The sequence below is a fragment of the Mustela erminea genome, chromosome 10, assembly GCF_009829155.1.
Source record: "Mustela erminea isolate mMusErm1 chromosome 10, mMusErm1.Pri, whole genome shotgun sequence".
NCBI classification, from domain to species: domain Eukaryota; kingdom Metazoa; phylum Chordata; class Mammalia; order Carnivora; family Mustelidae; genus Mustela; species Mustela erminea.
In genome coordinates, this window is record NC_045623.1 from 96,466,450 (window position 1) to 96,480,435 (window position 13,986).

General features: G+C 56.5%; 1 protein-coding gene across 2 annotated transcripts in view; it reads left to right on the plus strand.

Annotated features, from left to right (window-relative positions):
- Positions 1-262: 262 nt before the first annotated feature.
- IFFO2 (intermediate filament family orphan 2) overlaps positions 263-13,986 on the plus strand; it is a 43,718-nt gene continuing 29,994 nt past the window's right edge. For both annotated transcript variants that reach the window (XM_032301827.1, XM_032301828.1), the window contains exon 1: positions 263-1,278. In XM_032301827.1, coding sequence (XP_032157718.1) covers positions 614-1,278 — 665 coding nt within the window. In that variant the 5' untranslated portion in view covers positions 263-613. The remainder of the gene's footprint in view (positions 1,279-13,986) is intronic.

A 13,986-nucleotide genomic window follows, 5' to 3' on the forward strand; every position in this document is an offset into this window, starting at 1 on the left:
GAGTAGAGCCTGGCGGCAGGACCCGGCGCGGGAGAGGGCGTGGTCCAGGCGGGAGCTGGGCGGAGCCAGAGCTGCAGACAGCCGCTCTACCCAGTCCAGAAAAGCGGCAGAGAGCGGAGTGGGCGGAGCCACGGGCTCGTGGGCGGGGCCCGGCGCTGCGGGACTAAGGGGCGGGGCCTCGGGCTTTGGGAGCTCCGCAGAGGGAGGCGGGATGGGCGGGGCAAGGGCGGGGGCGGGGCCTGTGTCTGCAGTGGGCGGGGCCCGCCGCAGAGGGGCAGTGCCGGCGGAGAGTCCTCTGCGTGCGGCTGCCGCGGCCCCACCACAGCGTCTCTGACAGCCGGGGAGCTGGGACCCACGACCCTCGCCACCTCACGCAGCCTTCGTGGCCTCCACCGCGGCCCGAGTCCGTCCCTCGCCTCGGAGCCCACATCCGGGGGGCGGTCCGGCCCGCCGTAGCTGCGGAGGCCGCATCTGGCGCGCATCTGGAACCGCCCGCCCGCCGGCCGCGCTGGAGCCCGCGCCCGCCCTGGCCCGGCAGCGCCGGGAGCCCTGCCCGGAGCTGGAGCCGCACCTGGAGCCGCGGGCCCGGGGCCCTGAGCCGCGCAGCCGGCGCATGGTGAACTCGCTCCTGTTCGGGGAGATGGCCTTGGCCTTCGGCTGCCCGCCCGGCGGCAGCGGCGGGAGCTGCCCCGGCGGGGGCGGCGGCGGCGGCGGGGCCGGGCCGGGGCCGTCGCCGGTGACGGCGGCGCTGCGGGACGACCTGGGCTCCAACATCCACCTCCTGAAGGGGCTCAACGTGCGCTTCCGCTGCTTCCTGGCCAAGGTGCACGAGCTGGAGCGGCGCAACCGGCTGCTGGAGAAGCAGCTGGAGCAGCAGCAGAGCGAGCGCGAGCGGCGGCTGCGCTACAAGACCTTCTCCCGAGAGCAGGCCGTGCAGACCGGGCCCGAGCTGCTGCGGCCGCCAGCGCCCGGCGCGGGGCACGGCAGCGGCAGCGGCGCGGCGGCGGGCGCCAACGCCAACACCGTTGCCCTGGGCGGCCTGCCCCCCGGCGGCGGCTCTCACCCGCAGCACTACGGCCGCCTGCCCGGGACCATCTGGAGCTACACGCAGGTGCGGCGCACGGGCGGCGGCGGCGTGGAGACGGTGCAGGGCCCCGGCGTGTCGTGGGTGCACCCCGACGGCGTGGGCGTGCAGATCGACACCATCACGCCTGAGATACGCGCGCTCTACAACGTGCTGGCTAAGGTGAAGCGCGAGCGCGACGAGTACAAGCGGAGGTGAGTGGGGACCTGCCCTTCCCCCCACCCCGCAGCTCCGGGGGAGGGGGCGTCCAGGTCCAGGAGGCGGCGGAATGCGTGCGTTCGGGAGGGGCTGGGGGCGGCCAGCTGGTCCTGGCAGGTGGGCTGGAAGCTGTGTTTGCATAGGGCCTTACACACGCATGGAAAACTCACTTACTAGTTCCAAGGATGGGGGCGGGTGCTGACTACCGTAGGGGACACGTCGGTGCAGTCATTGGTCGGGGCCGGTTGTTTTCTAGGTGGCATAATGACCACTGGTGTTTTATGTGATCTCATTTAATCCTTACACCAACGCAGAGCGTAAGGCATTCTTATCCCCATTTTGTAGATGAGGAAACTGAGGCACAGCGACGCGAGGGGCTTGCCAAAAGGGGCTTTGCTGATAGTGGCAAAACCAGGATTTGAACTAGTGAGTTGAACGACTTTTGGCTAGTTTGCCTCCCGCTGTAGGTGTTTCCCCAAGGATGTAGGAGGCGGGCTCCCCTCCCTCCATGGGTGAAAAGAAAAAAACTCTTCACCAACCCACTGGCCTTTTTTTTTTTTTTTTTTTTTGGTCCCTTAAATTAAATGAGATCATGTGTTTGAAAATGGGCAAATCCACTGGGGTCAGAGTCTGCCATGTTGCTCCAGCTCTGCAAGGTCTGTTTGTTGGGTCTGGATAACCAGACTACCATTGGACTGGCCACAAGCTTTGAAAAACCCCTCTCTTCACGCCTCTTCTCCCCACCCCCTACTGTCATGGCTTTGAGTGCCAACAGATGCAGCCCTAAAGGACTGCAGGAGGAGAGAACCTTGGGCCAAAGACTGGACGTTGTTTGGACCCAGACCACCATCCCTGGCTAGAGTGCGGGGAAGACTGCCTACAGGCCCGGCCTGCACATTCTTGCTGGGTCCCGTGTCCCCAGCTGGGAAACTGACATTGCTTCCTGCCAGAGTCCGGCTGACAGGACTAATGGCTCAGCTTTCCAATAAGAAGAGAGGGGTCTCTCTGTAGCCTCACAGGCCTGGGTGGGGGCAGCGCCCTGTGCTGTCCTAGCATGGGCAAGTCTACATTGGGAGCTTTGGCTCCAAACTCTAGGGCTTGGAGGGTGTTGTGAGAAGGCTCTTTCTTTCCACTCCTTGAGTCCTGATGCTAACATTGAGCCCAGAGATCTGTTCAGGGATATGGGTCTCCTCCAGCACCTGCCAGGGAGATAGTGGGACCATTTGGAAACCTACTTGCTCATTAGACAGATAGGAATAATAAAATCTACCTCCAGTTGCAGAAGGGGAGAGGAGGTTGGTGATGCTTTTTGGAAGGAATAAAGCAATCAGTTGATGTTATTAAAGACGATGGGCTTTGTTAGGCCAGCATGGACCAGAGGTCCTGGGAGTCTCGGGTCTCTCATGTAGGGCCTGGCTTTCCGTGGGGAGGTCTTTCACTGCGCTGGGGATGAGCCCCTCTCCCAGGCCATCTTCTCTTGAGGACTTGAGAATGGATTCATGCCCCGCCACGGCCAGGGGGAGGCTACCTCTGCCTCTGTGGGCAGCTTCCTTGGGGTGGGGTAGGGGAGCAGGCACTGTTCTCGATGGTGAAACACGGAGGGATGGGCCTTTCTGTGTCCCACTGTTGATTGTGTCGTCATGCCTCAGGCTTGTGCTGTGTTTGTTTTATTGTGTGTGCTTTTTGGATGTGGCTACTAAGGAGATGGAAAAACCGTGCCCAATCTCAGAGGGAGATAGGTTGGCGTTGAGCAACGTTCTGTTCAAGTTGCATCCAGGGTGTGGGGTGTGATGTCAGCTTCTGGCGCTGGCCTGGAATGAGATGGGCACTGCTGGGGCAGGTGGAGTGTGGGTGCCTGTCCTCCTGTCCCCTGGGGCTGTGTGAGCGCCTTCTCTTCCTCCATTTTTTTTTGGTGAGCTGGGGAGGTGCCTCTTTTCCGGAGTTGATTCAGGGCTCAAGTTGGATTTGTCCAAAGCAAGTATACTCCCTTCTTCGGGACTCAGTTTCCCCTTTCTGTGTAGTGAGGGGTGAGTGGCCTAGCACCGTGCTCCTGGAAGCCCCAGGCTGCCTTGGAGATGGTCTTGGGTTTCCTGGACTGTTATGTAAGACTTAATATATTTTTTAAAGATTTTATTTATTTATTTGACAGACTGAGATCACAAGTAGGCAAAGTGGCAGGCAGAGAGGGAGGGGGAAGCAGGCTCCCTGCTGAGCAGAGAGCCCGATGCAGGGCTCGATCCCAGGACCCTGAGATCATGACCTGAGCTGAAGGCAGAGGCTTTAACCCACTGAGCCACCCAGATGCCCCAAGACTTAATATTTTAAATTATATTGCAGTGTTAATATGGTTATAAAAAATGTGCTCACTTTTAAGTTCTTCATGTCAACTCATGGTTAATTGTTAACTTGTTAGTAGTCGGCCTCAAGTTAAAGCCACCTGCCTGCCTTTCTCTGTTTGTCTGAAGCGTACTCTGAGATTGCAGAGCAAACCGCTAAAAACCATTCCCATTTGTAGCTACTTATCTGTGTGAGTCAGGATTTTCATGAAACTCTGCAGCCAAAGCTGGAGATAGGATTAAATAGAATATGGTACTGTCATCTGTGGTCCCAATTCTAAATGTTAATGAACCAAAATAGCCTCATCAGCTTCACTGATGGGACTCAGAATAGGTAACTAACTGTTCTTTCTGTATGTGAACTTCTAGTGTGAACGTAAACCCATAACATTCTGTTTTTACTTCTTTCTGTATTTGGGTTTCTCATGAGAATTTGCTTTCGGGAGGAGGTCAGGCATCTCAACACCTTAAAAGAAAAAATTTAAAAGTCACTGGACTAGATGATCTCAAAAGGTCTTTCCAGCATTGACAAAATATAATCTTGACTTTGAGCTCCCAGTCCGCTTCTGGTCCCCTGGACATGAGAGAAGTCACTGCCTAAGGGATGGGACCATGGTGTTTGCTTGGGCCACCGAAGGCATTAGATGTTTTGGGGCTGTCTAGCAAGGAACCCCAGGCAGTGACCAGTGGAAGGGACCTGTGCCTGGAAAGGAAAGGTTCTAGGGTTTCCTCCCGTCTACCTGGAGGAAGTCACAGCCTCAGACACCCCCACTTGCTTCTGCAGAGTACATGTGCCTGGTGCGTGTAACTCTGTGTTCTCCAAGCTGGAGGCATTTGGGTTCCTCCTCTGGGATCTGTGGCCAGAACCATGGACCACCACCATCCCTATTTTGACTTAAGAAAAACATTCTTCACCAGCTTTCTTGAGGTGTAATTTGCACATCATAAAATCCTCTTAAACTCACTATTCAGTGATTTTTTTTTTTTAGTAAATGCAGAGTTGTGCAACCATCACCACAACTGAGTTGTAGAAAAATTGCATCATCCTAAAAAGAGCCTTCATGCCCATTGCAGTGAATCCGCCTTCCCACCCCAGCCCAGGCAACACTGATGTGCTTTCGGTTTCTATAGATTCGCCTTTTCTGGACACACCAAGTCAGTGTCGTCTTATCATTTATAGTCTTCTGTGTCTGGCTTCTTGCACCTAGATAATGTTTTGTAGGTTCATCCTCGTCATAGTGTGTTTCAATAGTACATTCCTTTAGACCTGTGAACAATTTTCCGCTGTGCAGACAAACCATAGTTTATTGGTTCACCTCTGCAGTCTGTAGAATTTAAATGCAAAGAGTCATTTGTGCCACCTCACATCGTCTCAGGGGCCTCGAGTGATATGGGAGCCATGTTTTGGAAACACTGACCCAAACCAGAGCTCCTGGCCTGGGGTGCCTGGGCCCTGGGCCCTGGGCTCTGTTCGCTACGTCTTGGGTTTCCCCTCTGGCCAACCAGCGCTGAGCTCTTTACCATGAGGGAACTGTGGTTGCCCAAACTGTACCGTGGACAAGGTTGTCATGCATTGATTTGGAAACCAAAACAAACATCTCTGCCCTGTCACCACTCAGTGCCACCAAAATGTCCTACTCCGAGTTTGCAAGCTGGGGGCTTTCCCCTGGAGATTCCTGCTGAGTCTGTCTGAACTTTAAACTAGGGGGGATTTCTCTGCATTGCTTCTCAGAGACCCTGACTCCAGGTCAGGCTCTGCTACTAGGTGCTGTGTGACCTCAGGCCAGCTGCTACCCTCTCTGAGCCTTAGGTCCTCCACTTTTACGGGAGGGGGTTCCTTTTGGTGACCCCTCCCAACTCGCCCTATACTTTGGTCTGTGACTCAAAGGGGTCCGGGCCAGGGCTGTTCTTCCTGTCTCACAGACTGGCAGTTCTTCCCCTCTCCTCCCCCAGGCCCAGCGTGGTTTGGAACTGTCTGGGTTTCTCTCCCTCCCTCTGCAGGTTGCCAAGTGTCTGTGCCCCTGACTCAAGTCAGCATGAAGGGCTTGCTTTGTTTCTCCCCGGTGGTTGGGGTGGTTGGGTGATCGGAGCTTTGCTTGAGAGCCAGGAGAGACCACAGTGATCATTTAGCCTGATGGTTCCCAGACGGCCCTTTAGAGCCATGGGGTCCAGAGCTGGGTGCATTGGGGGCAATTCTGGGGACAGTGAGTGGGGGGTGCTGAGCACCTGGGATCTGGCTCCCATCAACCATAGCAGCTCTATTTCCATGCCTGCCAGATTGGTTTTCTGGGGAAGCTTCCATTGGAAAACAGAGTTCTACAGCTTAGAAGAAAAAAAAAAGAGAGAGAGAAAATGCTGATTCAGCTGAGTTACTTTCATTTTTAAGATGGGGAAACTGAGGCCCGGAGGGAGCTGACCCACAAAGCCAAGTTGGGAAGACCTTGCCTGCTGTTGGAATCTTTCCCCACGACTCTGAGGGGATGCTCATGTCATCCGGTCTCTGCTGGGGTTTGGTAGAGTTTCCTCTACCTTTTTGTGTGTCTGCCTTTAAGCATTTTTTAAAAAGCAACTTTCAGGGATGGGAGGGACTTCTGTCCCAGCTATTTCTGATCATGAGCCGGAAGGGGCTGGGCTGGCAGCCTGAATGAAAGGCTCCAAAATGGGCTGGTGGGTAAGCCAGCTGGAGTGTCCCCTGCCTTTCCTCATGACGCCCTGGGAGGCCCTTGAGCAGGTGTGTGCTGGCCCCTGAGTGCCCCAGAGCCAGAAGATTGCCCCGGAAAGCTGGTCGCAAGGCTTCATTCCCTGCCACTTCTGTTATCTCTGAAGCTGTCACCAATACGGATTCTTTGTTTCTGATTTTCAGGGAGGCAGCCTGGGATGGGGGGGAAAGGGTTCACGTCCTGGCTCTGCTACTCTGTGTGACTGCGGGCAATTGCTTAACCTCTCTGAGCCGCCGGAGCCACCACTTTCTGTAACAGAGGGGGAATAGCATTGTTCCCCTAGGAGTCGGGGAGGAATGGAGGAGGTCCTGTGCTAAGGCACCTGGGGCTTGGTAGGCTCCAGTGGGTCCCCTCTCTGGCCCCCCACAATGTTTGTTGCCTTCATTTTATAGGGATTTCCTGGCACTACCCCACACATCCATTTCAGGACACGTCGCTGCTCTCTCTGTGCTGTGGAAGGCGCCAGACATGGTGTTGGGGGCGGAGGGAAAAAGGGCTACTTCTTTGTCCGGCGTCTAAGGAGGGTGTTCTTCCTACTCTTAGCGGTTGATTTGTGCCTCCGGAAATCTCTGGCCACCCCCGCCCCCGCCCTTTCTTCCAACCTCCGTTGAAAGAAACACACAAACCCCCTCCATCCAGCTCCTCAGTGTCCCGGAGTCTCTTGGCTGTGCTGGCACTCTCTTTGGGGACATATTTGGGAGGGATTTTCCGAGCCTCAAGTCAGAGGCTGGGGAATGAGGTCCCAGAAAAGAAAGGGAAGCAGGAAGCTGGGAGACAGCTGACGCTGAAGATTCCTTCCCTGAGGAATGTGAGGCGGGGCTTTGGCCTTGGCCACCGGATGCGTGGCCCGTGCCCCCGCCCCCCCCAACCATCGCACGCAGGCGTGTGCACACATGTGCACATGCACACCCGGGCTCACAGGGTCTCAGCCCCTCTAGGCCCGTGGCCCGTCTCCCCACACGTGTCAGTATTTGAAGGACACAGAAGGGTAGATCCAGAATCTGAACATGCTCTTTGCTGCAAGGAGATGCGCCGACTTCCAGGGGAATTGATTTAAACTACTCTGTGTGTCAGTGATACCGCGGGCTGTGGACTTTGCATCAGGAGTCCTGGCTTTTGATCACATCGGGGAGGGTGAAGCCAGGCTGGTGTTCTGTTGATTTCTCATGTCACGGAGGGCTGAAGGCCTGGGGCAGGGAAGAGATGCCATCATCCCCTGATGCCAGCACCAGGATCCACCCAGCATCAGGCGTCCCTGAGCACCCACTGCCTCTCCCGTCACGGCAGTGCACACTGTGAATCTCAGGGGCCTGGGATGTCTGCTCCCCCACCGACTGTAAGCTTGTGGGGGCCGGCTCTGGGTCGCCGTACTGGCAGAGCCCAGCCCAGGCCTGGCCAGGGTCTATGCTGAGCTAGCATTTCGCAGTGAGGGAGGGCGCTGTGTCTGGCAACTGCGCGTGCCGCTGCGTCCCCAGGGCGGCTGGGAACCACACGACGCAGGTGATGGACATTTGGAGTCAGGAGACCCGAGCTTTGGTCCCCCCACCACACACATCAGTTTTAACAGATTTGAATAACACCCATTACCTGGGGTCCTGACATGGGCATTAAAAGCTGAGCCAGACTGCGTTAGCCACTTTGCCTCTCTGGGTCTGCGTTTCCTCATCAGTATCCCAGAGTCACGGGCAGGGTAAATGGGGTCGTGCAGCTCATAAATGGGGAGGTTCTAAAAGAGATTTATAGGGCAGATGCGCTGTGATGCAGGTACCCTAAGGGGTCAGGGGGACTGGCTTTGTGAAGTGGGCAGAAGTCAGGAACCAGGCTGGAAGCTGGAGGGAGGGTGGGCTGTGCCTTTGCCAGTGGCATCGGGGTGTCATGTAGCCTCTGGGCATTGCTGGCTGTGAGGTGCTTAGAGGATTCGGGGCCAGAGGAGGGGTGGCTGGTGAAGATTTCTGACGCTGCTGCCTGACCACCAGAGCAATACCTTCCCGCCTCCAATGGGGTCGGGACCTTTAGCTTGCTGGGCAAGATGTGGTTACTTACCCTAGTTCCTGGTACAAGAGATGGTAGTTGTCACCCAGCAGTAAACCTGGCAAATGCTTCTGGTCCCCTTGGGGGGTTCTGGCCTAGTTGAGCCCGTGGCTGGTGGCACGGGGCAGCTAGAGCCCTGTGGAGTCTAGGCCATGGTCCTAGGTAGGATCTGAGCTTCTGGTTGCCCCCCTGGGAATGGGCATGGTGGGAAGATCGGCCTGTGCCCTGGGACTCCTGTTCTCTCTATAACTTCATCGGAGTGGTCTGGAATCCACGCACCATACAATCTTTTGTACCTCAGTTTGTCATTCTGTAAAATGGGGCTGCGTTTCCTTATGAGTTCTGCTTCCCAGGGTTGCTATAAAAATCACCTGAAGTAATGGTGTGAAAGCCTTTTGAAAAAGGTTTAAAAATAAATCATAATGACTTAATAGCCGCCACTGATTGAGTAACTACTATGCTCTGGGCTCTGTGATGACTTCTTTAAGTGAGATTTAATTAACAGACAACCCCAAGGGGTGGGAATTATGCCCATTTTACAGGTGAGAGGTTCTTTTTTCTCCTTTTTAAAGATCTTTTGTTTCTTAGAGAGAGGAGGAAGAGGAGCAGAGGGAGAGGGACAAGCAGACTCCACGCTCAGCACAGGGCCTGACACGGGGCTCGATCTCTGATGAGATCCTGAGATCATGACCGGAGCGGAAACCAAGAGTTGGAAGCTCAACTGAGCCAAGGGGAGAGTTTCTGAGAGGCAGAAGACCTCTGCCCTGGATCTTGGCGGCAAGTGCATGGTGGGTCTCTAGACCCCAAGTTCAGTGTTCTTCCTAGCGGGGACAGGCTGGCCAGGTTCCATGCCACCCGAGGGCTGCTGCAGTTTGGTCCGGGGTGAGGAGGCAGGCTGAGGCATGGGGTGTCCCCGGCGCCTGTCACAATATTGCCACCAGAGGTGGCAGAACAGGGGGCGGCTGCTCCACTGGGAAGACTTCCTGCTGTCACTTGACAGTAATTATTTCTTGAGAAACCAGTGAGTCACTGGCAACGGCAGGCAGGTGAGCCTCCTGGGCCACCAGAGAGGGCGGTCCAGCCCCCCCCCCCCGCCCCCTGGAGGTGATCCTGGTGGGAACTGGACTGTGGGTTGCGGGGAGCTCCTGATCAGCCAGAGAGGCCGGCACACCGTAGCTGGTGGGCCTGGCAGGGGGGAGGGATGGGGGAGGCGAGGCTGGGGAGCATGGATTATCACGTCTGGCACTTGTGCCAACTATGTAGGTGAAAACCGAGGCTCAGAGCAGGAAAGTAATTTGCTCTGAGTCACACAGCAAAGCCAGGGCTGGATGAAGGTCTCAGATTCTAAGTTAAGGCTCCTTTGATCATGCCCGGCACCTAATCCTGTCTGAGGCAGCAGCCAGGGGTTCTCATGAACTGCTATAAGCAGGAGAGAGAGCAACGACCCTTCTGGTGACTGGAAGGTAACTGGCCTCTGCCTTGGGGTTGGGTCTCGCGAACCTGTGCTTTTGGTTGGTTCCGGAAGCTTGTCTCAGCACAGGCAACTTGTGAACTTGTTACAGTCATTCTGTGCCTCTTGTTGGGGAAGCTGAGCCTGCTGGGTGTGGATGGCTGAGAAGCAGAGGCTCTGTTCTCCCAGCAGTGGCTGGGCAGGCGCTGCGAGCCAGGTCCCGTGCTGGGCAGTGGGGTAGAGCAGACATAGGCCCTGCCCTGAGGAGCCCCGAGTCTGGGGACACAGGCAGATGTGACAGGTACCAGCTCAGATGGTTCCTGTGCACAATAAGGGCGCAATAAATATTAATTAATTAATGAAACAAATATTTAATTAGCATTTACTCTTTGTCAGGCCGCATTGAAAGCCGTTTAGGGATGTTTGATTCACTTAATCTCCTAATAACCTGTGGGTTGGGTGCTGTCCTTAGCCCGTTTTAGAGAATGAAACGGAGCCAGAGAGACATGGACAGAACTGATTCCAGAGGCAGCTAGCAGGTGGGAAGCGGAGGTTTCATCTAGGAAGTCAGGCCCCGGATTGAGCCTTTTATGCTGTATCCCAGCAAGGGGCACACCCACTGCACACAGCGGCTGCACTCTGAGCCTCAGTTTTCACTTCTGTGAAGTGGGGTTAGTACCTCTGACCTCACGGAGCTATTGGCAAGATTAAATGAAGCGATGTCTGTGGAAGCACTTTATAAACTATCAAGTGGTTGCCCTTGGGGTCGAAAGGATTAAAAGCCTGGGTCCTGCCTACGCACGCGGCTGCCTCCTCCCCAGCTTCCCTTGCAGCCTGGGGCTCCTTGAAGCCTTTCCCGTCCTCCTCTTGCCTTTACCTTCCTGTGGCCCCTGGATCCAGGGACTAGCTGTGTGCCGGGATGTTGGACAGAAACCTGCAGAACTCGCCGGCTTAGAGCAGAGCATTCGTGTGCAAGTTGGAAGCGCGGAAGGGAGGAAGTTGAAGAGTGTTTCTGCCGCTTCTCAGCTGCGTGAACTTAGAGAGTCATTTACTTCTCTGAGAAAGGGGCGTGGGCAGCAGGAAGAGTGAATGGGACGGCGGTGCTGGCAGCTGCCATTGTGGTTATTAAACGAGACTAGGGGTTCTGGGGAGAGGAACAAGGGTGCAGGGTCGGGTTGAATGGCCTTTGGACCCCGGCTTGGGCAGGAGCCCGCCTCCCCCACCCCACGGCTGCACTGGGGGAGGGCTGTCTCTGAGTTCTCTCTGAGATGCTGGCTCAGCGCACTCCGGCCTGCGTGCTCTGACTTCGGGATGTGCCCGTTCACACAGCCCCCCGCTCATCTGCTGCTCGATGAGGAGACGCCCCCGCAGTGGAGACACTGCCTTCCGCCCTCTTAACTGGCCATTTTTATTACTTGGGTTATTTAAGACGGTACTTGGCTTGCTGCCGCCTGTTTGCCGTCTTGGGGGAGGGGAAGAGCCTCTGGTCTAAGTGGACCTTGTGAAATTCCCCGGCAGACAGGCTCCTCTCGGGGCAGGGTCGGCACATCTTCCCAGGGCCCGGCCGCGCCTCCTTTGCGCCCCTGGCCTGCTGCGGTAATGGGCAGAAGGCCATGCTGGGCGGCGATGGGGGAGACTGACGGGAATAGCTTTGGGGAAAGCCGGTTGCAAAGTCAGACCACAGCCCTGAAGCTCTGGGTGGGACCCTGCAGTGCTTAAAACCCAGGGATTGTGAAAGGTGCCTGAGCCAGCTTTGGGCCAGTCAAGGAAGCCTTCCTGGAGGAGCTGTCACCTGAGTTGGGTTTTGGAGGTCTAGCAAGAGTGGAAGAGAAGGGAAGGGGGCTCCACCAGGGAAGGGGGCTCCAGGTGGAGAGAAGAGCTTGTGCGAAGGCCTGGAAGTGAGGTCGCCATGCCAGCGCGCAGTCCAGACCCTGCTGCTCAGGCAGGACCTCGGCTGCCCGCCCGTTCTCCTTCCCCTTCTTGTCTTCTCGTCCTCCGCCCGCCCTTCCTGGTGCTCTTTGCTCCATTTTGCTGCCTCTCCTCCTCTCTCCTCTCCCCCTTTCCCTTCTTTCTTGCTTTGGCCTTCATTTACTGTGGCTGGTTCTCACCTCCGCATCCCCTGTGTGAGGCAGGGGAGGGCTGTGAGGGGCGTCCTGTTCCTGTCCCTGGGCCACCCGATGCCAGGCCTCTGTGGGGGGCTCTTTGTCTGATGCTGGGGCTTTGTGAGCCTGTGTGTGCGCGGGCGCGTGTCCGGGAGCCTCGGCCTGCACCCTGCAGACTTGGAGCCCTTGGGGTCAGGACCCTGCCTTCGGCCACCCCAGTCCCTTTGTACTAACCCTCGTATATCATAGTAGGGAGGCAGGAGAGGCTCTCTGCTGAAAGGGATAGCTGTTGCCTCTTGGAAGTCAACACTGGTCATGGGAGACCTCAGCCTCCAGCTCCCAGCCCCCTTCAAAGATGAGCCTGGGATTAGACACAGGCAGAGACATGGGGGCCGGGGGGGCTAGGCTGCTCGCTGTGCCTCCCAGGCCTGCCCACCCTGCCTGTCCCGGCTCCCTCAGGCCTGTGACTTCATCTTACCCCCCAGTGGGCCCAGATGGTGTGAGCCGTTCTCCGAGGTCAGTCTGTCCGTCTGTCCCCCTGCCTCCAGGCCGATGAGTAGATGTGCCTTTGTCTTTGGAAAAAGACCTTCTGAGAGTCCGTCCCTCAGTGTTTTCTAGTTTTCTCTCCACCCCCACGCACGTACCTGTGACCACTTTCCGATGAGAAAACTGAGGCCCAGAGAAGGAGAGTGGCTCTCTTGAGGTCACACAGCAGAGTCGGGTTTCCTTTGAAACCCCGAGCTAAGCGATCCTTCCTGGGTCTGAAGGGCATTTGAGGAGGGCTTCTGAAAACTTTTGGAGGCTGAGGCTCTCCTGGTGAAGAAGCCTCAGAGCCTGTGAGGCGGTGTCCCCGCCCCCGAGCCAGCATGCAGGTCCCGGGGCAGGTGAGCATGTGGAGGAGACATCAGAGAGCAGCCTGGGCTTGTCTCCTTAGAACAAAAGGCACTTCCCTGGCCTCAGCCCGGTGGTCTTGGGGAGTTGACTGACTGCCTGACTGGCCCTGTCTGCCACCATGTGCTCCACTGTGTCATTTCTCTGTGCCTCAGTTTCCTCTTGTATAAATGGGATGACGAGACCCCCCGCCCCCAAGGGCTGTCAGTAAGCCTCGCCCCAGGAGGGTCATTCCCATCCTCCTTCCTCCGGGGTGGGCCCTGACGTGGAAAAGTGGGAGAACGTTGCCTTCCGAGCTGGAGTTGTGTGAACTGGAAAGCCGGGTCCCACAGCCCCATGGAGCTCTGCGCTCTGGGGATGTGGTCAGTAAGTAGTACTTTTTGTGTTTGCACCGATCTGTACGGAGAGTCTTAATATTCTGTTGTGACTGGTGTTTTACACTTGTCTTCAAAGAAAATACTGACACTCAAACCATCACGGCTTATCCAAGCTGGGGAAACTGAGGCCCTAGTTCAGCCTGGATCGAGCCAGGATTTGCCTGGTGGCAAGTTCAGGGGACCCCCAACTCCTAGGCTGTTCCTTTCTGTGCCTTAAGGCATAATAAATCCACAGGCTTTCACCTGGGTGGGAGCCCCGACTCTGAACTGAGACCACCCTGAGCCTCGGGTCTCTCATCTGTAAAATGGGGATAATATCCTGAACTCACAAGGTCGTAATGAAGGTTCAGCAAAATAGTGCATGCCAGGTTTTGACCTCCTGGCTGTAATTGCTCTGTCCCTTCTGTCCCAGACCCCATAAGTAAGAACTGCCTCCTCTCTCCCGCTTCTGGCTACAGCCTGGCCCTTTGTGTTCAGGGCGCTTCCTTTCCCCAGCAAAGCTGACCAGCAAGGAGGAGGTCACATCCCCTCTTTTCCCCAGCAGACTGTCAGCACAGGGTCACCGGTAGGGCAGGACCTAGCATTCAAAGCCGCCCAGCAGAGTGTGTTGCCTGGAGCCTGTGGCTTCCAGGGGCCCTGTTGGGTGGGAGAGTGTGTCCCTCTTCCTGCCACCCAGAGGAGGGGCCCTCTCCGTCCCAGACTCCTTGTGTGGATGTGGAGGCAGCCTCAGGAGGTCACCTCCCTGGCCTGAGGTCGCACCATGAAGCAAGGGTGGAGCTGGAATTTGAACCTGCGTC